The following is a 27,117-nucleotide window of genomic DNA, read 5'->3' on the forward strand; positions in this document are numbered from 1 at the left end:
GTCTTATTGTAGGATACTTTTACTGTATTTCTGTTTGCGGTATCAAAATTACAACTCTAACTGGTTTGATTTTCTAAGACTTCACACGCCGTCATCCCATGGTGATGTCATTAGACACTGCCTAACAGGAGTTTAGAAAATGTGTGTTTGTGGCAAATTGTCATGCTAAGATCAAAAATAAAATTGCTCTGATTAGTTATTTTCTATGCAAATATGTAAAACAAAAAAAATCTGCATTAAGTCACAGTAATTGTGTATTAAAAAATATATATTTGTGTGTGACAAAGCGGCACAAAAGTTATACGGACTCAATTCATTTAAAAAAAAGCATGTTAAAGAATTACAGAACACTAATGTAATTTTTTTTTTTTTTTTTTTTTAAAGTAAACGTACTCAAGCACATAAAAAGAAAAGCATTCGCTTGCCATACAAAAATACTTTAATTTGCATTATTATTTTCTCTGAGATGCATTTAAGTGTTGAGAAAAGTTAAAGGTGAGTTAGACCGTGACATCACATCTGGGGTGGGAGGGGCCCAGCATGTGGCCCGGTTCCTCCCGAGTGAGGAGGCGGATCGGCGAGCACCCAACACCGGACAAAACGGGCACATCTCAGTCTGAAAACAGAGTGGCAGCGAGGCAAATGTAACAGCAACAGAAGTAAAGAAGAAGAAAAAAAGATTTCGGTGAACTTGGATCTCAAAGCTGCTGCCGGAGGAGGCTGAGGGAGGATAACAGCGAGACGAGCAGTGCTGGAAGGAAGAAGGAAGTAACAGAGCAGGGGAGGCAGGTGTTTGGATCCGCTCCGGGCGCGACAGGGAGCGGCATCCCCCGGTCAGTGACGCCCGCGGCAGCATCAGGACCACCAGGAATGGAGGCGGACAGTCACGGTTTGTCTTTGACACTTTGGCTTTCAGCTTTGATGCAGATTCTAATGCATGTTTCTGACATCTATGTGCGTGGTATGCGGTGCCAGTCAGAAATGCCACAGTCTATAAAGCTGTGCGTGTTGGTGATGTGTAGTAAGAAATGTTAAAACCAGAAGTCTCGTTATCCGCAGTGGATTTCAATGGGTTTGTGTATACAGTAGCCCGTCATAAGCTTCCCTTAAAACAGGTGGCCTCTGTGGAATGCACAGCCACTGAGACATAAAAAAGATCTGCATGCTGAATTATTGAGCATCACACTGCAGCTCTGACAGCACGGCGCAAATACGGCTTAAAAGTTGCTTCCCTGCTCATCTGAACTCACGCTGATCATTCACAGGGCATGAAAGGATGACATAGCCTTCGGTGATGCTGTCACCAATGTTTTACTGGAAAGTCCTGACTTCATTTTATGAGATGACCTGTCTGATGATGTCAGGCCTCGATGAGGTGAGGTAGCAGGACGGCTCAGTGAAGGCTGTGATTGAGCATCATGTCAGTTATTAAGCTATTTAGAGTTTCTCTGAGCTTGGTGCTTCTCAAAATAGAAGCTCTGGCAGTGGCCTCATTGCAGGATTTCTTTAGATGCAGTGTTGACAGGAGGAAGGGAGGGAAACAACAACTGGCAGTAGAGAAACCTTTTGCTAAATTAAGATGAAATGTGTTTTTTCTATGCGTTAAGGAATGCATATGAACTTATTCCAAGCGTAGATTGTGTTTTTTTTTTATCCCTGTGGCTTTAGGAAAAGGTTGCATTGAGATTGCTTTTGCAGGCGTTCCTTTTCTTCGTGTCTTTTCTATTGGCAAAGCATCTAATGAATCAGTTAATTTTTTAATGACCAGCAAAAGTGTGAGGTGAAGATGAAAGGACATTAGTCACTGTGCCTGTCATACTGTGAATGCGAAGGCACAAAATGCAAGTCATGTCATCGCTTCTGTTTCTATAAAAGAAAGCATACAACCGCCAAGCCTCAGAGGTTTTCTGTGGTGTAAGTCTAACTTTATGTTAGACTTACACCACATATTTGCGCGTCTGAAGTTGTAGATGTTGTTTAATGTCCTGTCCTGCTCTCAAACCCTGCCCTGCCGATGTGGCTCGGTGCCTTTGCCCTAACCCCCCACCTCCCTCCCTTCTTCCTCTGAATTCATCAGGGTGCAGCTCTGTTTGTGAGACTCTCTTCAAAGGCTTTCAGCTGCTCGGTGTCAAAGTGGCTTTATCTTTTCTTTGCGTTTTGCCATCTTACCTGCACCTGTCAGTTCAGTTCTGCCCCGTTTCTCTTTGTATGATAGAATGTGTACGTACACAGGAAATGGTGCATCAGATCACAGGCGTGGAGCTCCACATTTGCAGGTAGGTGTGGTAAATGCGGTTATGGGTGTTTTCTCTCTGCCTCTCTTTCTTTGATCTTTATCTGCAATGTGATTGACAAGGTGAGATGTAGTAATCTATATATTATGCACTCTATATAATACCCAGTTCTTTCAAATGAATTCTTGAATCCTTTCATGTTTTGTCACCTCCTAACCACAAACTTTTGTGTATTCCCCCCCCCCCCAGCATGTTGATGCCACCACTATTTTCTACAGTGAGACTGGTGTGTTAGGTGTTTTAGTTTTCTGTCGACATATTATTTTTACTGTTATCTGCTCAAATTACTTTTCACACAAAGAATAGCTTTGAAACTCTTCATCATTTTCCTTTTTATGTCACAATTATTCCATTCTCCATGTTAGTCCATCACGTAAAAGCCAAGAAAAATCCACTGAAGTTTATTGCTGTTATGTGAATGTTCAAGTAGTATGAATACTTTTTGCAAGACAATGCATTACTGATAAGTTCTTCTAATGTTTGAAGCATTTCCAAAAATATATCATATCTGTAAATTTTTTTGTGACATATCTTTAAAAAAAAATGATTCAAAAAGAATTGCAGCTTCAAATATTCTGTCAAATCTCCTCAAATCAGGTCAGATAAAACTCTAAAAATAAACCTGAGTGCTTTTAAGAACTGCACTAAATTAAACCAGATTTAAAAGGGACTTCTTCCTAAAAATAAATACTACAGTAAGTCTCACACAAGTTTAAACCACATACTCTTGTTGTCTTTGATCATAATCAATAGCTATTGTAATTGTTATGCATATTCAGTTGAATGCATTTGCAGCGGGGCTGAATCAGCCTCCTCTCCGCCAGTTGTTAGTCAGCCGAGGTGGTGTTAGCATTTGACTGATGTGTGGGAGTTCCTCCAACACAGAACAGTGGAGCTCTCTGTGTGTTTTATATTCAGCGAGGAAAAGTTCTCCTCCTGCGTGAAGAACCTCTAGGGGACACATCCATATCCATCCCAATATTATTAGACATGAGGAAACGTCGTCTGCTAGGCTCCAGAAACAGGTCAGCGTTGCTGTTGTAATGAAATCAAAAGTGTTGCTATGGCATATTTTGTCCACTTGGTGGCATGTGCTGTTTTGGCTTTGTGTGGCCTTCACGCTCTGCATACATGCAGGAAATCACACCTCAGTCACCGCGCTCATGTCGAAAATGATGATGTTTGTCTCTTAGTGCGACCGCAATGAATCACTGAGGTGTGGCTGTATCAAATATCTGTAAAATTCCAGGCGTATTGCTTTGCGATGCATTTTACTCCATTCCTTTTACCAGTACCTGTAAAAACAAGGCCTAAAGAAACATATGAATAGATGTTTATGCGTACCTTTGTTTTATTTTATGATGCAGTACTGGGAAAACAATGTCTCAGTGTCCAGCGCACCAAAACAGCCATTTGTCAAAAAGTTATAATTGGGATTTTATGTGATTAGCTAAAACAAGGTAAAACATAATGATGATTTGGAAATTAAAATCATATGCTTCTCAACTGCATTTCTTCAATTTCCTTACTGTGTATTTAACCTTATCCTTGTCTGATCAGCTTTGTCTTTTCTGAAGAAAACCCCCTCCACAACAAGATGCTACCACCACCAGGTTTTAACATGGAGATGGTGTGTTCAGGGTGATAAATTTTTTTGCCAACCATAGCATTTCCAGAGTTACCGCTGCCTTTCGGCTGGTTCTCTGATCAATACTCTCCTTGCCAGTCCTGTTTAGGTGGAAAACAGTTGTTTTTGTCCATTTTTAGTGCTATAATGTTTTCAACTTCTGCACAATTTTATTCTTGACCTTTGTGGTGTGGTCTTGATGTTGCAAACCTCGGTGGCATTCACATAACAGCTTTATTAATATTATACACAGCAGGACTCAATGTGCAGATTAAGTGACTTCTCAAGACAATTGGTTACACCATTTAGGAGTAAAAGAGGCTCAATTAAAATACAGAATTTTCAGACTTGGTCAGTTTTGCAGGGCACTGTGGCTTGTCTTTTGGACTCTCGCTAAGGTTTTTAAAGTATTAATGTGTGGATCCGTGAACAGTCCCACCATCTATTCACATCTATCTATGCTAGGACTACTGAGAGTGTCTTTTGAAGTTCAAGCAGAAAACATTCACCCTAAATAAAACTGGAATGTGCCTTAGTGCTGACTCCTCTGCGTGTCGTTCCTCTGGGTGATGTGCAGCTGTAAGCATTTAAAGCAGCCATTGCAGTTCATGCCAGGGTCAAGCTGAAGCATTTGGACCTCTGGCGATGAAACGGGGGCGACAACAGTTGGAATACTCGTGCACACTGTACAAAAAAAAAATATGATAAAAAGCTGCTTTCAGTAATGGCTGCCTAAACCAAGTCGATGCTGTGTCGCCCTTGAAACAAGCGTGATTGACAAAGAGGGATGAGTTGATGATTAATGGCAGAGGGAGAAGCATGTGTTCAGGTGTTGGGGATGGTTTGTGTGACTGATAAGCAGGCTGTTTCAGAGTGGCAGGAAAAATAATGCCAGCCAAAGAGTAAAGTGAAGTGAGTAAACACGGCAAATTGTTTCGCGATTATAAACACAGTTTGCGCTGCTGTAAGACTGTGTGATTGCCTGTGCGATTCATATCTCAAAGCTTTCATTACTTTTAGGGGTGAATACAGCTTGTTGAGATCAAGAAAATGAGAAAAACCGCCGAGGCCAGAGACTGAAATCAAGTCTAGCTGCTGACAGTTCATAGCGAAGGTCGTGCATGTTTTTCCATTTGAGTCTTCAGTCTGGGGAGTGTGGCACAGGACTGACTGATAGAGTATAGTCCTGTATACCAAGCAGCAGCAGAGAGCTGAGAAGGGGAGAGAGAGAGAGAAAGAGAGAGAGAGAAAGGCTGAGGCGAAGACATGTAACATAAAAAGGGGGAAGAGGGAGAAAGCAGAAGTGATTTCAGCATCCCAGCAAGTTGCACATTCTAATCAAAGGGGAAGAGAAAGTTGGTGAGTGTGAGAGATTTTTATTTTTCGCAAGGGAAGGCAGAGAAGTCATCCGACTCGGGGATTAAGTGAAGCAAAGCCACTCAGGGAAACAGCTGGGAGTCTCTCTATGACAAGGAGTTACTGTCAACAGCCACAGTGTGGATTGAAGGTTTTTTGAACTTCCCCTTTTCACCGAGCTGACCGGCGTGTCGAAGGAGCAGCTCGGCCACCAACGGCGACTTCACACACAGATACAGAATCCCTCTCTGAGGCCATGGGGACGGTGAGCGAGCTATGTGTGTCCAGCCTTCAGACGTTCTTGTGCCCAGCTGTGAAGACGCCTCCAGGTAAACTGACATCAGAACAGGATTTAGAAAAGTGCATATCGCAGTAACATTGTCCTGAGCGCTCAACAATTAGACGAGCAGCTAATTGACGGTTCAGGCTTGTCCGTTTTACCGCTGGCACGAACACACAACTTCCCTGGAGTTGGAAGCAAACGGTCGGACAAAAATAGAAGGAGATTCTGGTAACTTAATCCTGTTGTCACTATTTAACCCTGTGCACACTTACTTAAAGAGTGTGAGGTGATGTTTTTACTACTAATCTCCACAGTCATGTTGACACGTGCAGCTAATACTCGCCACGGATGTAAACAGCAAAACACAAAGGAAAATATCTGTTATTCTCTTTGAAAAAAAAAATATATTATTTTGCTGAACTTGAAGCAACTTCCCCATTATGTGGTAATGCCCAGAACTGGATGGTGACGAGGCGGATGTGCCTGCTGCCGTGTCAGCTACGTCGCTTAGTGTCGCAACTGCATTCCAGGTCACTGCAGGTTTTCCGCTGGGAGCGTTTAAACTGTTTGTTGTCGTGACTGCAGCAGGTTTGTTGTTGGGTTATTGTGGCGAATCAGCTGATGGAGTGCGTGCTGGGCGGGGGTGCTGTCTGTGTGATTTCAAAAGGCCTGAATCAGCAGCGCCGTGTGTGTGTGAGGAGAGGGTTTTTTTTGTGTTTGTTTCTTTTTTATTTTAGCTTTGGATATTTGACGGGGATGTCATCTGGGGTTTTTTTTTCTTTCTTTTTTGTTTCAGAATTGAGTTGAGCTGAATTTCCATGACCTTTGTAAAAGCTTATAAAATTGAAAGATGTGAGCTTCTGTTTCAACCAGGTATCTACATAACCTTTACATTTTTCCCCCCGGTATCTGATATTAAATCATGGTTCCTTCTGACTGAAGTGGTGCAACATAGTCAAGTTTGTAGCCACTTTTCTTACACACCTTTGTTAGGGCTGCCTTGACATTTTCAGGGGGAACTGAAATCAGAGCTTTGTAGTGATTCCAAAAAAAAGTAAGTCAAGTTGCAGTTCACTTACTATTACGCTCGGGCTAATTTTCCACTTGAAAGACCCATTTTTTTTCCTTCCAGATTTTCACATAAAGTTCTTTCTTTATGCTATGTCCTATTTGTGAAGTTCATTGGTCTCTCCTGAAGCATGTCAACCACACAGCATGATGCTGGCACTCCCGTACTTCAAAGATAGGATGATGTACTGAAGCTTCACCATTTTTCTCCGCAATGTAACAATGCACTCAACCACTTCAATCTTAGCTTAGCTTAGACAAATAAGGTCTTCTTTTATAAAGTGATTTGAATATCTATTTTTCATTGTAGTTCCTGTGTGAAGATTGCTAGAAGATTACTTTAACTGGATGACCTCTTGCTATGACTTCAACAAAAACAGGTTTAAATAGCATAAGGGAAATGAGCAGACTTTTTTTTTTAGGTGTAGAGCATGCAACTGTAACACAAAGCCTATTATTTGAACACTTTTTCCATATAACTTTTGCTAATAAATGCCCCAGTGTTGCAGATGCATTTATGCATTTTCAGGCCACAACAGTTTCTATTTCAATGCCGTTATTATGTTTTAAGAATTTTTTACTGACCTAAAAATGACCTCATCTCGAATCTTTTTTTTTTTTTTGGAAAGTGTTTTAGCGTATCACTCCTCTTCCCAGCTGCAAATGTCAGACCAGCCATCAGAGGGATTACGTGACTCAGCATGCTGATATTGGGCATCGCGTCCCGCGCAACAGCTATATTGATAATTTAGCTGACTAATAACGACACAGTCACCATCTGGGCTGTGAGACAGGTGCACTGTGAGACATTTGCTGAGACTCTGGCAGGGAGCCTATAGAGAGCCGACTCTGGGGGCAGCTGAGGATGCTGATCTGTATGGAGGCTCACACAAGTCTGTCAGATGCAGCGAGCGTTCGGGAATTTCTGCCAGATCAGCTTGTCGCAAAGGAGCATGTGGTGATGTCAGTTGTTGCCAGCTATTTCAAGCTTGTGGTCGTTCTCTGGAAGGTTTTGTTTAGGTCTTCTCTTAACGTTTTGTCATCTTTTTATTGTCATTGTACTCTGTGTGTTTGTCAATGTTCTTTGCTTCTCAGGATTTTAAAAGTATTGCTTGCGATTAAGATATTTAAAAAAAATATATATGTATTGATGTGTTCATTTTTGTGTAGGTGTAATTTCTTGAGCCGTACAGCTGGCCCCAAACTAAAGTAAGGAAGATCTATTTATTTAAATCTGGACCCAAGTTTGAAAAAGCACAGACTGAATTCACACTGTCGTCTTTCACTAAACCAAAAAAAAAAAAAAAAAGTAAAAAAAAAAAAAAAAGACATGGGTATTGAAACAGAAGCATCAGCAAGCTGCAACTAATTTAGACGCATAATAAACTAATCATCAGCAGGTTTACGCCTGTTTATAAAAGCAGAAGTTTACTCTGAATCCAACAGGTGTTTGCTAACATAATACCAAGACAGACAGACGTCATGAAGTGGTTATAAAGCGATTGCAAAACAATTCGGAGTCATTCATTCTACTGTGGAAATTTTTATTATAGGGTGGAATATATTCAAAATAGCTTCCAGAGTGAATATCTTAGCAAATTCATCCTAAGTTTAAATTAGGGTGAATTACAAACAAAAAAAAAATAAAAAAATCTCAGGCCTCAGTTAGCAATGCTAATGTTCATGACACTAAATTACAAATAAACTGTAGAAGCCGTTTGGAAGTGTTGTCGAAAGTAAACTACAGCCTCCTGTGTGATGTAAACCAAACAGCATCTCCACACAAACATAATAGTGTTTTCTCGCTTTTGTTTGATGAAAACAACAACCAAGTAAAGTTTAATTTCATCCCTTTCTAAAGTGTCCAGAGCATAATTTATGCAGATAAAATTTCCACAGTTCCCATTATTTAAATATGTAGTAAGGATAATTAATTAGTAAATGCGAGCACTGGGGTAGAGTAAAAGAAATATCTAATGCAAATCTAATGCAAATGGACAGATCACATGTGTTTTGCTTCCTCTGAGCGAAGATCTGTCTTCTTCTGTTAGCACACAGTCTGATGCGCTTTAGATAGTGAGCGAGGCAGAGTCTGGCAGTGAGCCGCCTCCAGCAGGAATGTGTGGGAATCGTGAAACAGATGAAGTTGGTCCAAACAGCTCTATACTCAGCAATAGGTATGTCTGCAAAAATGATTGGTTTTCCGTTGACATTCCTGACCTGATTAATGGTGTATGATGAGCAAAAAAAGCAAAAGGTCTATTTCTTAGTGAAACTCATGTATTGTATTCATGTTTTTATTCTGCTTATTGCTTTGACTTTTACACCAAATACAATGATGCTCTCGTTTACTTATCTTCTAGTGGGAACTCTCTGTATTCTACATCCTTTTGCAAAAGTTGGTTTAGGCTGATTTCATCATAAGTATTTTTGTGTGTTTGTGCAAGGCAGGTAGCATCTGCTAAAAGGTGTGCCATTCAATACGCATTGTGTAACTGTGATGTGATTGGCCACCCACAAAGTGCTTTTCTACTCTTGTGCCATCATTAGAAATGTGATACTGGGGTTAGAACGTCTCTTATTTCAGGATCACCCCCTCCCCTCACACACACACACACACACACACACACACAAAATTATAGGTTACATTGATCCAAAGGTCTTATTACTGCACCTATGAACTGAGAGCGGTGGTTTCAAAATCAGCTCGTGTGGTGAGTCATGTGGAGGGCAGCGAAGCTACAGGCAGAGCTAATGTTTGCCATGCAAACTGTTTTCTTTTTGTGTGTGTCATCATTGGTCTTTGCTTGCTTCTCTGCAGATTTTCTTGACATACATTTTGTTTGTAGGATATGTTATGGTCCTCCATGTAAGAAGGACCAGAATAAATTCCATTTATATGTTTTTATTTTGATACGAGTAAAATATATATACAAACATATATATAATTTCCCAAGAGTGTGTAGTGTACTCTTGTTTCCTAACAAAATGAAGGTTATTGTTACAAAACTTGACTGTGGTCTTTTAGTGTTACAACAAATTGTTTTTCTTCTAAAGAAAAATGGCTAAAAACCAGTAATGATGAAAAAATAAATGGGTAAATACATTCTGATTATTTTTTTTAACTTTATATATTCATTTATCTTGCTGAAATGTCATAAAACAATGTGAGCAATTAAGTAAAATGTTTTAATGTTTTATTTTTTATGAATATGTTTGTTTACAAATACAAAGAAAAACAAAAACAGCAGAACACGAAATATTACAAAATATTTAAACCAGGGGTTTACATTTCGCATTTAATAAAAAAAAAAGATCAGCAGAGGGCGCTGTTGGTGTCTTTCTGTTTAATGTTGAGGGCACAATTCCTCAAAAAACAAACCCACAAATTATCAGACAAAAATTCTTAGCAGAAAACCCCCCATCAAAATTTAATCTTTCTGATTTCACGTTTGTTTGTTTGTTTTTAATATTAAACTCATCATCATTATCAGCATCATCTATTGTGTTCCATGTATTCTTTTTATTTGAATTTGACTAGTGTTTGTGTGTGAATCTGCAAAGGGATTATATATGTTTTGTACATTCAGGCTGGATTGCTCCAAACAAAGTGTCATTATGTTACGGTGTAGCATCACAACATAATTTAGGAGTTGTTTGTGATAACAGTTATAATCCAAAGAAAAAATAAACCCTGGGGTTAAGCAGTAAAAGTTGTTGATAAGATATTCATGTCAAAATTAATTAGCATGCAGTATATTAAAATATAGAATGGCTATTCCTACAAAAAAAAAAAAAACTTAATACAAATAAAATGTAAAGATTGTTTGCAACTGCATCATTTTACGTGCTTGGAAATAAAACGCTCTTTGCCTGACAATGCAGAATGACGATGATTGAATGTTTGCATAAACACTCTGTTAACGTCACATTTACTCTTCACGAAGAAGCAGGAGACAGTAAACTTTGTGTGTTCATAATTAACTCCTGATCTTCTCATGTGAAGGTCAAACAGCTCTCTGGTTTCATTTGTTCTGAGGGTTTAGGCCCATCTGTGCAGCAGTGCTTGGGGGCATGCATGAACTAGCAACAATGAATGGAAACTTTGTGTGAAGGAGTTTGTTTTCACACAGACAGCATTTGTAGAGGTTGCAGCGCACAGCTGCATTGGTCACAGCTTGTAGGTAAGGAGTCTGGAGCAAAGATAGCATTGGAGAAGTTGGAGGACTATATTCAAAAACAGGTAAATCTTTAAAAGCAGATCAATAAAATCCACAATGCAACAGGAGGAGCTTCACTGCAAGATGACCAAACCCACCATAATGTTTGCCAAAGCTGTTTTTACAGGGCACAAATGAATTTCAAGAGAGAGGGCAACAAATGCAGGACAGAGAGGTTGTCTGCCTCTACCTGGCCTCACTCAGGCTGGTGAGCTGCATTCCTCTTGTTTTTATCGACAGGTAGAGACAGGCTTTTTAATTATTTGAGAGCACCAGCTGGTGCAGATGCTATCCAAATGACAGACTGATTTATTTCATTTCATTAAAAAGAAAAGAAAGGCCTCAGTTTTTTCTAGTTCAGACAAGAAATGTCCATCTTGAAGGAAAAAAAAACATCCCTTTACCATTTATCACTGGAATTGTTGGTCTCAAATGACCAGACTGACCTTTTTTCCCCATTTTGCTTTGTATTCTATATGGATCATGGCATTTTGCAAATGATATTTCTTATGGTTTTCTGGCTGCTACCCAGATATCCAATGTTGTTGGGTGACCAACTAATATCTGTCCTGTCCTGTTGACGGTATTTCCCACCCACCTGAGCCGTGTATCTCTGCAACTTGATGTTCTTTAACAAACTTTTGAGGACTTTCCTGAACAGCTGGACATTAAATTGAACACAGAAGTATTAACTATTTACTTCTGAGGGGAGTTGGTGGTTTGACATTTAATTTTGGGGTACCATACTGAACACAAATGCAACACCCACTCAGATTTCAAAACCATGAATCATTCCCCTTCAACTTCACAGGTACTGACCGTTTTGTGTTTGTCGTTCACACATAGTAAAACATATTAAAATAGTCAAAATGTGAAACAGTTCAATATGGTTACTGGAGAATTCCATGTCTTTGATAAGGATTGATTTTAAGTAGTGCAAAATATGCTGTATTTTTTTGTTATTGATATCTTGTATGACCAAAACTATGTTTATGTCATATAGGCAAACATGTCCATTTAGTTTATGGGGAAAGTAAGAAAAAAAATGCAGGTGGCTTCTATAATTTGTGCATAAAAGCCATTTAATTCAACAGGTGTTCGGAAATGGCTACAAGCTTTCTATTTGTCTGAACAAATTTCGATGCTATTTTCTTACTTTTGTTTCCGAGGTGAAAGTCTGAAGGCACAGATTTTTGCTTTACGGATGTGGCTTAGTGGAGAGCCCAAATATGAGTTCTGCAGGAGAGAGAGAGAGCGTGTGTGTCATTTATTCTCTCCCTGCCCCCTATCAGTCCTCTCCCAACAACAGATCTGTGCACATGTGCGTGTGTACGTGCGTCTGCAAGCGATATTGTGGTAGAGATAGGGTAACAGATCAAGCACATAACCAGTCTGCTGGTTTCTGTCTGTGCCAGAAATGACACTGAAACCGGAAGTGGTGTTTGCCCTTCAAATTAAGAGTATGAATTCCATAACCAATTCTCTGTCTACATTGCTACAGAAGGGAAATGTGCAAAATCACAAATCTAAAAATGTATGTGTTTATAATGTGAGTGTGAATTAGTGAATAGAGCGGCACTGTAAGTACTTTGAGTACTTTTATATAGCCCCTTTCCAGTCCGAATGGAAAGGGGCTTTATAATTTAATCCATTCACATTAATTTCCGTCACAATAATACATTTTGATGGACAATAAATTACCCCAGAAGTTATTGTGATAATATAATGGTAATGGTATAATAATGCAAGTACACTCTCTCAAAGATCAATAAACTTTAATTTCTAATGAACATTTAACACTGGAACTGGAAGACATTTTAAAAATTCCAAAATAAATTTATAAAACATTGAAACAAATAAAATTGATACCTAAGTCTCTGTAAGTAAAACTGTCCTTCAGAAAGAGAGGCTAGTTGAAACCAATGCTCCAGACTGAAGCCTTTAGTCATCCAGTCATTAATAGAAAGACAGAGAAACAAGAAAAAACAATCATGCAAATTGAAATGATCAAACTCATTTTAATTTATAATGCGATTAATTGAATATTATTACTTAATACACAGTCCTTCTAATTTTACATAACCTTTGTTATTAAACTAAATATTAGTGTGCTTCTCTTTTCCATATTTGTATCCTCCATACTGTGCATTTTGTTTTGTTTTATTTTATGTATTTTCAGTGCGATGTATTATGTCTGCTACTCTAGAAAAGGCATTTCCCTGAATTCATGTGTAAGCTTTCATTGTGAAAAGCCCGACAGGAAGTGTTTCGCTTCAACTGTTCATTTGACTTTGCGCAAAACAAACGCCTGGTCTCGGTTGAGGAGGGAAGGGCTGGTAAAAGTCCGTCTAGTACCTTGAAACCACTCCCTTTGGTCTGACGGCGGTACCGTTCCTACTACGAACAGGCTTTCATATCGCTTTATCTTACGCTATTTATCTGATAGTTAAAAAACTTTCAAGACTTGTAAATCTATCGGCAGGGGTTAGTAGTCAAAGTTTTTGCTCTCGGAAGCCTCCAGAAACTTTTTTTCTCTGCGGACGCGGACTTGCTGACAGAACAGCATGGTGTTAAAGTCGGAAGAAGGAGTCGGTGAGTAAAAAAAAAAAAAAAAAAAAAAACTAATAGAGCGACATTTTCGGTCGCAAGAATGTCTTTATGGCAGCTCTAAAAACCCTACGTGTCAGTTTAAAGCCATAATTGTGTGAGGTCTTATGTTCATAAATACATGTGAAGAATGTCTGCTGGCTTTCTTCCGTTTCTCTTCCACTTTTTACACAGTCCTTCCACGTAACAGTGTTAATATTATCTATTTTAGCCATTTAAAAGCTCAAAAATGTAAATAAACTGCTGTAATGTTATATATGCCTTTATGTTCTTGTTTTCTGTTAAAACATACCTTTTCTTGTTTATGTTCATGATTTATTCATGATTCTGGGTAAAGCATCTTGTTTTTGTCTAACAATGATGAGTGCAATTTTCTTTTCCACATAAACAGACACTTTCAATATCCATTAATTTTCTTTTAGTTTATCCACAGCATTGTTTCCTGAATGCACAGCAACTGGTGGGACTAAGCTTCTCCTAATGCAACAGTCAATGTTGTTTAATATGGTTTTACTATAAGCCTATAGAAAATATATATTGTTAATATTACATTTGGTTGTAAAGCTTTTTACACAACATTCTTCCATGCTGTTATTGTGTCACTATAATGAGTGAGTGGGTTGCTCCTCGGTATGAGACAGAAGGCCTCTTTCATCTCCTTGGCTTGGTTTTAGCCTGGCAACATTAATAATTAGCAGCCATGACTTGCGTCACTGTTAATCATGTTGGATAATAGTGAATGTCTGACTGATCCGGGTTGAAGCTGCTGGCCTTTTGTTCTGCTGGTCTTGCACTACCCTGCCTTGGTGAACCAGGCTGACACACACATACAGCTGTCTCTTTTTATAGTCGCAGCCAAACCAATAAGAGGAGCGGCCGATTCCCGTTGAGTTCATTTGCCTCTGCCACTTAAAAGTGGGTGGTCTGGGGGGTTAAACTAGTTGTCTCTAATGGTTTTCTAATAAACGGAGCTAAAAGCTCTAATGGGTCCTGTGGTACCGTGCACCGTGGCTGGCACTAATGCCCTGGTAGTTTGGTAATCTTCATCATCTCCCTATAATCACATTTCTGCCTTTTCTTCTGCATCTTATGGCTTACCTCCTCCCCTCTCCACCATAGTGGAAAATGGATTTAATGGACAGGGAAGGAAAGTGTTGTTAGTTTCTTGTTTAGGAGCTCAATCCTTACTTGGTTTCCTGCACTGTTGACAAAGAGGATACATTCAGTACTCAAATGCTGTCATGTGTTTCGGTCTGTTTCACAGTCAGATGTAGGTGTGTTTAAATCAACATCTTGTGTTTGGAGTACATGTGAGAAATTCAAATGTTTAGTGTCATGAAAGCCTTATGCAAGCATAAAATAACACAAACTGGCAGCAGTCATAGTTACTAAATATCTTTATTCCCTGCTATATTTTCTTGTACAAAACAACAGATGGCTCATAATATCCACCCTGTTTTTACCCTGTTGTAAAAGTTGGTTTACAATAATCTGAAAATAGGTCTTTTAACTACTTTTTAAGATGTTATTTTATATTGGTAAAGTCTGGAAATGTTTATTTATTTATTTTTTTTTGCAGTTTTTATTATGTTGTTTCTGTCAAGGCATTGACAAGCTGTGAATCTCAGTTGGCTAATAGTATTCAAAGTACTCCACACCAAACTAATGCAAAGAACAAGAGGAAATGATGATTCTCAGAACAGCTAGGTTGTTTTTAGTCACCAGTGCACAGTTTAGCATGAGGGTTTTAGGTTAAGTGATAAATACACAGAGTCTATATTCATATCATTTTTGCCTTCTGGTTTGTGGACTAAATACTTCCCGTGCTTCATCTGATAGTTTCGGAAACCTGAGATGCCACCAAACACTGGCTTCTCAACAAGCCATTTAGTGTTCACGCCGTGTCACATCAGGTCAACACTTCCCTAACATTTCATAACCTTTCCGCTGTAAGACGAGTTAGTCAGTTCTGTACCACCTTTAATTTATCTTCAAATGAAGGCAAAGTTATTTAAAACGATTTATTATGATGCTACATTTTGGGTTTAATTAAACCTTTTTCTGTTCCAAACCATGATTTAGGCATAGCTGTGACACCCCTTGTTATTTGTAATTGTATGTATAAAATATCCTAGAAACTATCGTGCCAGTGGGACGAGTCCAAGCTTGATTATATGAATGAATTTCTCTGATGATTCATCTAGTCGGGATAACAGACTTTACTCTCCCATCTCCAAACATTCCTGAACTTCTAGTCATTTGTCACACAGCATGTTAATGCTAAACAGTATTTTAAAGTATTTCAGTGCAGTGATGTTCCTTTTACTGCTGTTCATTATGTCACTCATTGGTCTCAGTGCTGATGAGTGTGACTTTCAGGTTTGTCTGAAACAGGTAGGGACACGCCTCTAGTTATGTCTTTCCTGCAAGACCTTTGTTATCGTTCTTGTTACAGCCCATAGATTCAAAATAGTGCTTGGCAGAAACTAGATTGAAAGTCTTTGGTGGTGTGTTCATCAAACAGAAATGTACTGGATTATGGTTTAGTTAGGCCAAAACAGATTTTTTTCTGAGACATTTTAGGTTTTTGAAACTATACAATTTGTACATTGTTGCATAAAAAATTATTCTCTGTGAATAAGATTTTTTTGTTTGTTTGTTTTACAAACGATTTCAGGCAAAAGACGGGCTATAGAAACAATGCATTTTGTTTATCACCTGAGCTGTGTGGCTACTTTGTGGTGATTCTGCAGCCTTTTGTTTTTGCTTATTATGTTTCAGTATGCGCGTGATTTTTTTCATATTTTCCTCTCCTGGGGTTTAAACTTTTACTCCTCCACGACAAACTAAACAGAGCAGTGCACAAACAGGAAGCCAGGAGTTTGACAATGGCCTCAACAGGAAATGACTTTCGGCATTTTGTGTGTGGGTGAAAACTTCTAGAGAAAAGCAAGACGGATACAAACTGAAACCGTGTGTAGCGGCGCTTCTCGTTGACTAAAACTAATCTTCCAGCTTTCACATCATGGGTTGTAGGACGTGTGTGTGACCAACGGACAGGAGGATGTTGACAATAGGATGTCCCCTGATAAGAATCGAGACTAACGGCATCAGTGGGACAAAAGAAGGCATTGTGGGAAGCAGCAGCGCTTCCGCTTTTGAGGGATAACATGGAACAAGCCTCCATAGAAAATAGTTAATGCAAATAAAACAGCAGATTATTAAATGAAGCTTTACTGCACTGTCCATAGCCATGAATCTGGTGTGTGTGTGTGTTTGTAGGCATGAAATCGCTGCAGCTTTAGAAAGTTGAGCCTTTTGTCTGTTTGCTTTAGACTGGAGCTGCACAGTTCCCAGACCTCGCTATACATTCTCCAGCTCTGGATCCCACCCACTCACATCCTCCGGTCCTCACATTCCTGCACAGCAGCTTTGACGTCCCGCGCCAGGACAAGATGTCCTGCTGTCCATTTTGTCTGAACACACCTCCTTTCTCCCCCACTTATTCTCAAGCATGTCTGTGACTTGGAAGACAAGATCCCATAAGATATACGCATTTTAGATTTTTTATAAGATGCTGGTCGTTGTTTTTTTTTTAAAGAGACGGGAACTGTAAAAACACCCAAGGTTAGATGTTGTGCTTGTGGTTAGTGAGGAAGCAGACATGAACTCAGCACATTAGAAATCCCTGCCTCACATTTCAGACTTTTGTTTTGATCTCTAAAGAAGAAAAGGCAAAAGAAAAAAAAATAGTTCCAAGAAAGGAGCCCTGTTGTACATTATTCAGTGTTAGTCTTTTAAAGTTTAATGTAAACAAATAGGTCTTATCTCTATCTGTGGTGCCTGCAGATAAATAACGATTGCCAACCTAAAAACGCATTCGTAGCAAAAACAAATCTGTGCAAGAGGAATAACATTTTTTAATGGGAATTAAACACTGAAAATGTTATTTTTAATTTTTTTGACCCTCTGAACAATAATTAAGTATGCAGAACACATCATTTATTCCAAATTTCATTTGAGGAATTCAATTAAAATCGTTTTATTTTTCAATTATTTGTCTTAATATAATGTTTTGAATCTTTTCCGTTGCTTCTTGTTGCCATGTTGATGCCATTCCTGTGGGTTTTTAAACCTAAACCACTATAACTATGGGCTCTTGCTTACTTTGACTTAATCAAAGTTTTAAATGATAATACAAACTCATTTATTGACTAACTTAAATGGTGTCTTTGTAAAAAAAAAAAAAAAAAAGTAGATGTGGCAACATAATCAAATCAATCAGAAATAAACCTAATCAGTGTAAGGATGCTACGAAAAGTGGCAGCTTAACTAAATAGTAGTTCTTGCGTTGAACAATGTAATTTCATATATTTTTTTTCTAATTATTAATATAGTTGCTTGTGTGTGAAAAGACATTATTTGTGTTTTCAGTATTAGTGACGCTTGTTTATTTTTGTGGTTTTTTGAGGTGATTTAGAGGGAAACCTTCTGCTGCTGTGATGTGTTATTTTCCACATAAGTACTCGCTATAATAGCAGTTAACACTACCTTAAAGTGCGAGTTGTAACTACGCGATCCACGTGTTGGCTGACGCCAGACAGGGGAAGCTCTGTCACTGTGTGGCGGTGAGGTTCAGCCGACGCAGCAGAGGGTTCCAGCTTGACTCATCCGTCTCCAAGCAGACATGAGGCAAGCTCCCACGTCTGTTCACGTCTGCTGCGTGCTTCAGGCGCACCCGGGGGCCAGTGTCTCACTCATGCTGTAAAAATTTGGTCTACGACAGGGACTCCTGAGAACATTGCACAATTGCTTAGCAGAAATGTTCCCATTGGGGTCATTTCTTACACCCACTTGGAGTTCAGCACAGAATGTGTTGTTGAACTCTGTGTGGGTGGTGATGGAGGACGATTGGTCAGGAAATTAAAGGCCTGCACAGAAATTTTGGTTTAAGAAGAGCTTTCACCGAGAGTCTACAAAATGACATTTTTGGTTGTTTGCCTGAAAACATATTTTGATGACTATCCTTACCAGTGGACCAGAGTTTATGCTTTAGTATTTGCAATTTCCTCTGCTTCCACATTCAGATTGTGACAAATGTGTTGGCATTCCTAATTTAATGTATTTTAATTGCTTTTTGAATATTCTGACTTTGCATCTTTAAATGGATCAGACTTTCCACCAACATCTAATTAGTAATTGTTACATCACTAGTAACAATTACGTCATTAGTAATTGTTACATCACTAGTAACAATTACGTCATTAGTAATTGTTACCTTTGAATCATAAATATGACAGAGCGTAAAATGGAAAAGAAAAGAGAAAACATGGTTCAAGGAAAGCAGCTAAGTGTTTATCGCTATAAATCAGAAAGTTTCATCAAGCTTGCTATTTCCCAGAAAGTAAAAGATGCAAAACTTGGTAAATCTCTTAATCTGCATGCAAACCTTTTGTTTGGGAGGCGATCCAGCAAACGTAAACAAGTTTGCTACAGAGACTTTGACTGGACCAGTGGGGTTTGATCAAAACAAACCAAGATGCCATTAAGCCCTGCTGATGGGTCTGGTATGAATCAGACTCTGAGTCTGAGGGAAAGAGGTGCAAGCCTGTTGTTAAATATGGTGAAAGTTCTGTGATTCTCTGGGACTGTTTCACTTTTAAAGACCATTAAGGTATGGCATCATAAACTCTTTGAAATGTTAGACCATTTAAAAACATTTTGTCTCTTAACGTCGGATTGATTTTACTGTTTACTCTTATTTTAGTGTGAGATTTATTTATTTATTTATTTTTTTGGAAGTATGAGTCTGTTTTTTTTTTTTTTTTTACACACATCTTTACCCATGGCGCCATTATCATTTATTATAGTCGTTTAGCTTTTTATTAGGACCTTGTTACTTTTTTGAGAGCGGGGAGGCAACGAGCGGAATGACCACTGGGTGGAGCCTTCATGTTGGCGCTGGTGACAGCAAAGCGTGAGCGGAGAGGCAGAGGAGGGAGCAAAGTATGTGAGGAAGCCTCCTTCCCAAATGGACTGTGTCAGTGTCAGCGTGCTGCGAGCTCACTGTGAGAGCTGATAGCTGTGAAACCTCAACAGTATCTGTGGTCCTGCCTGGAGGAGCGGGCTCCTTCTCTCCGCCACTAGATGAGGATGTCTGTGCAATAGGATCTGAGTCCTTTATCACCAGAGGTAAAAGGAAGAGCTGAGGAGGGAAACTGGAGAACATCTCATTCAGGTTTGCACTGAAACGTCTTTCTGTGCTTGGGCTGCTCTTCACAATGTCGTTTGTGTTGTCCGTCTGTGGGAATTTGCCCAGATTTTTATGACCACCTGTTTTACTTTAACTCTTAGACTTTGTTAAATAAATACAGCTTTGGAGGATGCATGCTGTGCAGCAAAGCCAGGATAGAAATCATGTCGACCACTTGTGGTTTGACTTATCTGTATGAATGTCCTGTCATCCTCCAGCCTGGGTTGCTGCATGTTTGAGAAGGCCTGTTGTTGGCACTTCAGTCACTTGGTTGCTTGGGATGATTGAGCACCGGTGCAGCGGGCCAATAACTGGACAGCGGGTTGCTGTCAGTGAGGATGTCAGTTGTCTTTACGAAGTTGGGGGGGATGGGAAAGATGTAAAAACTCTTCACTTCAATTCTTTAGAATATAGAACGTGTCTTCTCTGTTCCAGATTATACACCCTTGAAAGATATGTCTTCATTTGAATGCATTAGAAAGTAATTGAAATGCTAATGTTGAAGTACAGAAACTCGAACTCTGTGTTTGAGCTTTCTGGAGGAATGTGACTGTTTCCAGACACAAAGAAGGAGCTGTGATCTTCCCACTGACTCCGTGTTCTCCTGCCACACACTGACCCAGGCCTCCCTGGCTTGACACAGGGCTCCTTCTCCTGCAGTCCCCTGTCACCTCAGATACACCCACCCAGAGGCCAGGTCAAGTTCGATGCTAAGTTTTCATCCAAGCTCCTTTTCATTACAGATACATTTTTTCGGTTCCTGGATCTTTGGACCTGAAGGTCAAAGATGACAAATTTCTTTTGGTTGATCACATTAAACCGTGCAATTCCTTCTTTCTTAGAACAGTAATGTTTGTGTGTGTGTGTAGCTGAAGGATATGAGTGAGCACCCTTGGGATTAGCTTTAATAATGAGATTCAGTCTCGGATGAAATGTCACATCTTTTTTTGTTTGCTTGAGCAATAAAAACTGCAAAAAGCAGAAAATCTACCAGAGTTTATCAGCTTGTTCTCTGCAGATGTTTGCGCAATGGCGAATGAGAACTATTGATTGTTTCCAGCTAAATTCAGTAAATCTTATCATCGAGGAGTCTGCGTTTTGCTGCGATTGGAACAATCTGTTTTGTCGAAAGGATCCGATTGACTGGAGACTTGGCGGACTTGGTGCCTTTCGATCATAAAAAATACAAATGTACTTTCCCAGTTTATTTACACAGATTTAATTCGAGATGCACAGATTTATTTATTTTTTTTTATTCTGGTTTTTCTATTGATGCAGTATAATTTTTTCCTTGTTTTGCTGTCATCCATTACTTGTGTTGGGACCAGAGGTGATGTCACACTGTGTGAGTGAACAGTCGATATAAAACGCGATGTTGCTGAATTATTTCTTAAAAGAAAACTGATCAAAAGTTTACGTCACGCAGGATAAGAGCAGCTCTGACCCCTGGAAAGCGAAAATCGTCTCGATAACGGTTACCAGACGATGTCTCTGTACATCTATGATGATTTTACGATAAAATCCAGATGAGACATTGGTAGGAAATAACAAAAGAAGCTGATGTTCTTTTGTTATATTTTATTAATGAGGCAGACTGAGCAGCATGGTAGAGATGGTATGGCGGTCTCTAATCAAGCCTAATGAAAAGTGTGCTGAGGCCTTTTAAGATGTTATTCAGCCTCACATACATGAAGGAAAAGCTTGTCTAATGTGTTTGCTGTGTTGTGCACTTCATCCAAATGCAATCAGAGTGCGAGCTAACTAACGCATGGTAGCAGAAATGGCTCTCGATGCATAATTGCTCTGTCAGCAGATGTAGGTATAGTGTTGCAGTATAAACATTTTCACTTACAGATGTCATTGCTTTCTTATCCCACCTTATTAAACATACTTTTAAGAGCACTCAAGGTAGCTGCATATATAAGAAAAAATTTCGTAAGTACATGATTATTGTTGTTTGTTTATTTTTTTTACTGATTTTTGTACCTTCCGTGATGAGCAGAGCTCTGTAATTTGGGTCACATCTGGAGCAGTGGGGGAGGCTGCCAGGGGGGGGAATCTTCTCCGCACACAGAATTCTAATTTCCTTATTTTCCGAGGAGAATTCTTCTGTGATCTGGGTGGAAATGAGACGTCTGCCTCCTCTGCCAGGATGGCAATCAGGATGGGTATTAGTGGCTTTCTCCCGCTGCGGGAGACGGTGCTATAATTGATATCTCCCTTGATGTAACCCACCGCAGTCCTCTCTGCTGACCCAGCCCTCACTAAAAATGGATCCGCTTTTTCTAAGAACGCTCAAAATACTCCAAGATGCAACACTTTAGGGCATGCATACTGTCAGTGTCTGTCTTATTTGACTGTGCGATGCTCGTATTTAAGTAGATGAAGAAATCAGTTTCCAGTAGTTATGGTGCAGAAAGGCTGAAGAAAGCTTCCTTATTAGTATAATAGAAAACCGTATTGACTGTTTTGAGGCATGAGTTTGAAGAGCACTCTGAAATAATGAAAACCAGGATAAAAATCAGATTATACTGTAAAATGAGTCACTGAATACTTATTACATTCCTCTTTTTGATTTCTAAGGACTTATTGAGTACTTAAAACGAGTGCCCTGCTTTTATTCTTACGGTAAGTTTGACTTATGAAGTTCTCTGATTGAAACCAAGAGACTTCAGAGCTTTATTTGCATATTGCAGACTCGCTCTGAAAATCAGGGTTTAGTCACTTCCAGTAGGAGGAAATTAGCAATCATATTTCCACGCACATCTGAAGCGAACCTGAGGCAGCCTTTTGAAAAAGTGCAAAGACAGCCAATCAGGCACTCACCCAATAACTTCTTGAAGACAAATAGCTAGCGTGAGTTTGATTGGGGAACACAGTTTCCCTACTTGTAAACAAATTGCATATCAAGGGGGGAAAAAAAAGCACTTGATGTCCAAAGTAAAAGAAGGAAGAGTGTGCTTCTCTTTAGGAATTTTATTTATTTATTTGGATTTTCAGGATATTATATCATATCAGGGAAGACCTTGACCAATCATGTGAGCCTACTCTGTGCTGGTTTAGACCTGGAATGGTATTTTAATCAGGTCAAGTGTGGCTTGAAAATGTTTTTTTCAGCCATTTAAATTTGCATCGGGTTGAATTTTTCAGCATTTGACCTGCCGATCAATTAAAAATTAGACCAACTCAACAACTTGCCAATCGATTGGTAAATCTCCAATATTTTCTTTTTGTGTTTTTGTTTGATTTTTGTTTTCTTTACACTTATTAAAAAATTGCAAGATAAGTTTGGCTAATGTTGAGTTGTCGAACATTCCTGACACAATGCCAGGAACAGTGGGGAAAAAAGCACAGTGGGTGTGGATATGCAGGTTCATGTCACAGCTTCCTGGTCTTTGTGCATTCCTGCAGCAATAGTACACACAGTTCACCTGAATGATGTGTTCTCTTGCCCTGTTGATATGCTGACAGTGTTTCCACTTCTGCGTCTGAGGCATTCGAGACTCCAGTTTAGATTTGGACGGGGATGAGGAAAACAGCCCTGTCGGTACATGATTCAAATAATAAAGATGAATCCCAGCAGGGTTGTACTCTTCATTTCTCAATCTTTCCTCGTTAGTCTCTCGCTTGTTTATTTTCACTTTGTTTTATTTACTGTTCGTTTTTATTTATCTATGTTTTTTTTTAGAGATGGGGCTTTTTATTTGCCTAGTCAGTGCAGAACTTTGCAGACTAAGAGTTGAACGGTGCTCTCTCTCTCAGCATTTACCTAATTGGATGAGCTTCCCCTCATTTGCTGAGTTGTGGGAAATAAGCCCCAGTCTGAGAATCTATGGCTCAAGCACTCTAGAAAGGGCTCTTCCTTTCCTTATTATGTTGATTAATTTATTCTGATTGACCATCTGTCCGGTTGATTTTATTCAAGACCTTTTCTTTTAGTCTTGAACATGTTCAAGACTAACATGTTCAAAAAAAAACAAAAAAAAACGCTTTTATTTTTCCAAAAAAGTCTGAGGAAGGTCAAAGATTTTTATTCTTTAAATCGAAATTCCCTGCATAGATTCGTGCCTATATATATATATATATATATATATATATATATATATATATGTATATCATTCTCACTTTTTTATAATTTTCTTCCCCAACAGAACCAAATTGTAGTCTTTTCTGCTGCTCATCTCCTGTCTGTCTCCTCAGTTTTTGATTCTTTTCCGAGTCAGGAATGTTGTGGTTGCCTTGTGTCGTGCCTGACTGCCGCATGGCTTCACAGTCATGTTTCCAGAAACAGTACTTGACTAACCGCTATAAGACTTTTGTCCTGAGGCGTCCTCGCCCCGTTTGATAGGATGTGTCTCTACATCCTGTTGAGTCCTCTGCATCAGCAAAATCAAACTCCTTGGTTTCCTTGGATACTGAGAAATGTTTTATGGATGATGCTGTAGGTTGTAAAGGTAGGAAGTGTGAAAGGTCAGCCTTTTATTCCTCAGGAAGGAAATATGGTTGTGCTTAGGTCCCTAACTGCCAGCTGAAAGGCCTTAGCTGAGTCCTCACTTCCATTGTCTATTATCCTTTAGTCAGACATTAACAGACATTCCAGTAAATGTCATGGGTATTTGCCTCAAGGTACTCGGACTCACATGCCTCCTGTTATTAAAAATAAGTAACCTCCTTTATACAGATTTCACTAAAGGTGAAAAGTTCATTTAATGGATGGATGGAAAAGGGACTGAATGTCCGTTTTTATGGAAAGCTGTGAATTCAGTTTTGGACAATTCTTCGCGCTCGCTTTATAACCATTGCTTTGTTAAATGTTTCTGGAGTTCCATTGGGTCAAGCTTCTGCTCCAGACCTTTAACCTTTCAACTCTATTGCTGTGTTTCTAAAGAGCAGAGGGCAGGGCTTGTGCTTGGAATCAGAAAAAAATATATACTCTCAGTATTAAAATTCAAATGATTTCCAAGTAGCCCAGAGTTCTGCTTCCTCAATTGATGCAATACTGTTTTTAGAAAGGAGAAGCCATTCTTGTGTCATAAGAGCGAAAAGTAAATTGAATCACCTTCAGCTCGGGAGTAAAATCACTGAAAAGGAGTCCGTGGTCAGACTGATATTACATGAAGTGCTGATGCTGCTCTCTGTGCAGGTAGCACCCACGCACAAGTATATTGTGCTTTAACCGGGACGTGCTGCTGATGGCACAGACCGAGCTAATTATAAGCCCATATTGCGAGAGCGACAGAAAGACTAGAAGCACTTTGAGAGCCGTCACGTTTGTGCTCCTCTGAGCTTCTCTGAGCTTTTTCAGTTGTCACTCTTCACATCGCACCTCACTGCTGCAGATATGTGTCCCAAATTGGGTGGCGGTTTAATGTATTTTTTGTATTTATTAGCATTTATTTCTTTATACTGAAGATGGATTAACACAGTTCTTACTACAATAAAATCATCTTTTGTTGTTTGTTTTTATTTAGACCTGCTACGTTCTGCTGCTGCTGCTCTCTTAAGTCTCTTGCCCCGGCTTTGCATTCACCTTTTGGTTTCAAAAAAAAAAAAAAAAAGAACAGATTAGAAATTATAAAGTATAATCAGATTTTGGATCACTGAAGCACTCCTCTGGGATATACTTTAGGAATAGACGTGTACAGATAAGCCTAACGATGCTAACCTTTCATCTTCTCTTTTATCTCCGTCCAGTTCCAGACGATCTCACTCCGGTGGAGCAGCAGGAGCTGGAGAATATCCGCCGGCGAAAGCAAGAGCTGTTGGAGGACATTCAGGTAATCCACAAGAAAGACATGGTTCTGATAGTACGAGATGTATTAAATATATTATTATATATCAGTATAGATCTATAAATATATATATATTACAGGTAATAATGTGAAAAAAAAACAGTAATTTCGTATTGATAGGAAAAAGATTAATTTAACAACAAGAACACTATGAAATGGAAAAATATATGAAAAGTTATTTGCCTGAAATATTTGTTTTGCAGTCAGAATTGTTTGTCTTTTTTTGAGTTGTCTTATGAACTCCTGAGGAATGTGAGATATTTCCTACTAACTAGTCATTTCCTTTGGAAATGTTCCCCCTCATTTCTCACCCGTTTCTCTCCTCTAGGTGTCAAAAGAACAAACCTCTGTGTATCCATCTGTACGAGTTCTACTTATAGAGACTATTTAAATGCTATTTTTGAATTTAAAATGGGCATAAAATAAAACAAGCAAATGACTGTGATGAAATGTAAACAAGTGGTCAGTGGAATATTTCTACAGTCAAATCAGTTCTGTTAAATTTCCATACATGCTTCCTTTCCATGACCCATGTGCAGTAGCTGATTGTAGATTGCATCAGATTAGTCCTGTCACTTGGTAACCAGGAGTAAGTAGTAAGTGGAAATCTCACCCAGGGGACAGACCTCTGGTGACTTGACTTCTGCTGACCCTTGTGGGCTCTGGAGGTGGGATCCATCACCTCATTTTTATGAGTCTGGGGCACCATCGCTGCCCTTCCCCCTCCTCCCTCTCTCAACACCACTGTTGCCACTGTTCCCTCCTGGCCCCCTCAGTTGTCTGCATACTGACCCCACTCCCCTTTTGTGACTCCCACACCCGTCTTTCTGCTGCTCCTGTGTTTCAGCCCACCAGAGCCCCTGTCGTTGTCTGCATGAGGACAGTCTTTGTTGGTTTAGGCAAGCATCTGAGGAATGTGTTGTGATTGCATAGCCCTTGAAAACACAGAAGTTCCTTTCGTGGTTTATCTTTGCTAAGTTACTATTGTCCACAATGAATGATTTACAATCACTGAAGCACGGTATGAATGAATGTAGATTTTAAGAGTACTACTATGCATACTGCTTCTGAAAATCGTCCAGAGAAGAAACAAGATTATTTGCTTTCTTAAATAAATCAAGTGTAAGAGGTCTGTAATTAGTGTAGACTATATTAGTTCAGGGTTAACTCATCTATATGTTGGTTCTTATGCATGCTTCTAATGCCAAAAAAAAAACCCTTTTAAAGTCTGTTTTCGTGACAAAACCCAAACTTTTGAAGTTTTTACTCACTGTAAAAGTATTTGGTTAAAGTTTAGATTTTAAGCTACAGATAATTCAGTGCACTGCAAACCCCTTAAAGAACTCTATAAGTTATTTAATTTGGTAGTTAGTAGCTAACTGTTAGCCAGTTGCAGTATTATCCTCACATTGCTTACAAATCAGTCACATCTTGCCAGCTACTTTGTCAAAACAAGACGCCTTTATTGGTCACATCCATCAACACAATTACCAACTTGTCACTTCTTGTAACTTCTTGTTTCATTTAAAAAAAACAAACATGCCCCATGTCATATTGTTGGTGAATATTGCGATAAAGATATGACTTGTGATAAACATTTAAGTGTTTCGGTTCTTT

General features: G+C 39.1%; 1 protein-coding gene across 3 annotated transcripts in view; it reads left to right on the forward strand.

Annotated features, from left to right (window-relative positions):
- The first annotated feature begins 513 nt into the window (after positions 1-513).
- Positions 514-27,117, forward strand: part of cyth1a (cytohesin 1a) — a 38,319-nt gene continuing 11,715 nt past the window's right edge. The window contains exons 1-2 of one of the 3 annotated variants that reach the window (XM_014990883.2): positions 514-889; positions 25,403-25,485. In XM_014990883.2, the coding sequence (XP_014846369.1) occupies positions 871-889; positions 25,403-25,485 (102 nt within the window). In that variant the 5' untranslated portion in view covers positions 514-870. Of the gene's footprint in view, positions 890-5,296; positions 5,607-13,075; positions 13,441-25,402; positions 25,486-27,117 lie in introns of those variants that run through there. The other 2 variants (XM_014990881.2, XM_014990882.2) reach the window with 2 other exon arrangements.

Source organism: Poecilia mexicana, unplaced genomic scaffold (genome assembly GCF_051168715.1).
Source record: "Poecilia mexicana isolate PSO_F unplaced genomic scaffold, ASM5116871v1 scaffold_8, whole genome shotgun sequence".
NCBI classification, from domain to species: domain Eukaryota; kingdom Metazoa; phylum Chordata; class Actinopteri; order Cyprinodontiformes; family Poeciliidae; genus Poecilia; species Poecilia mexicana.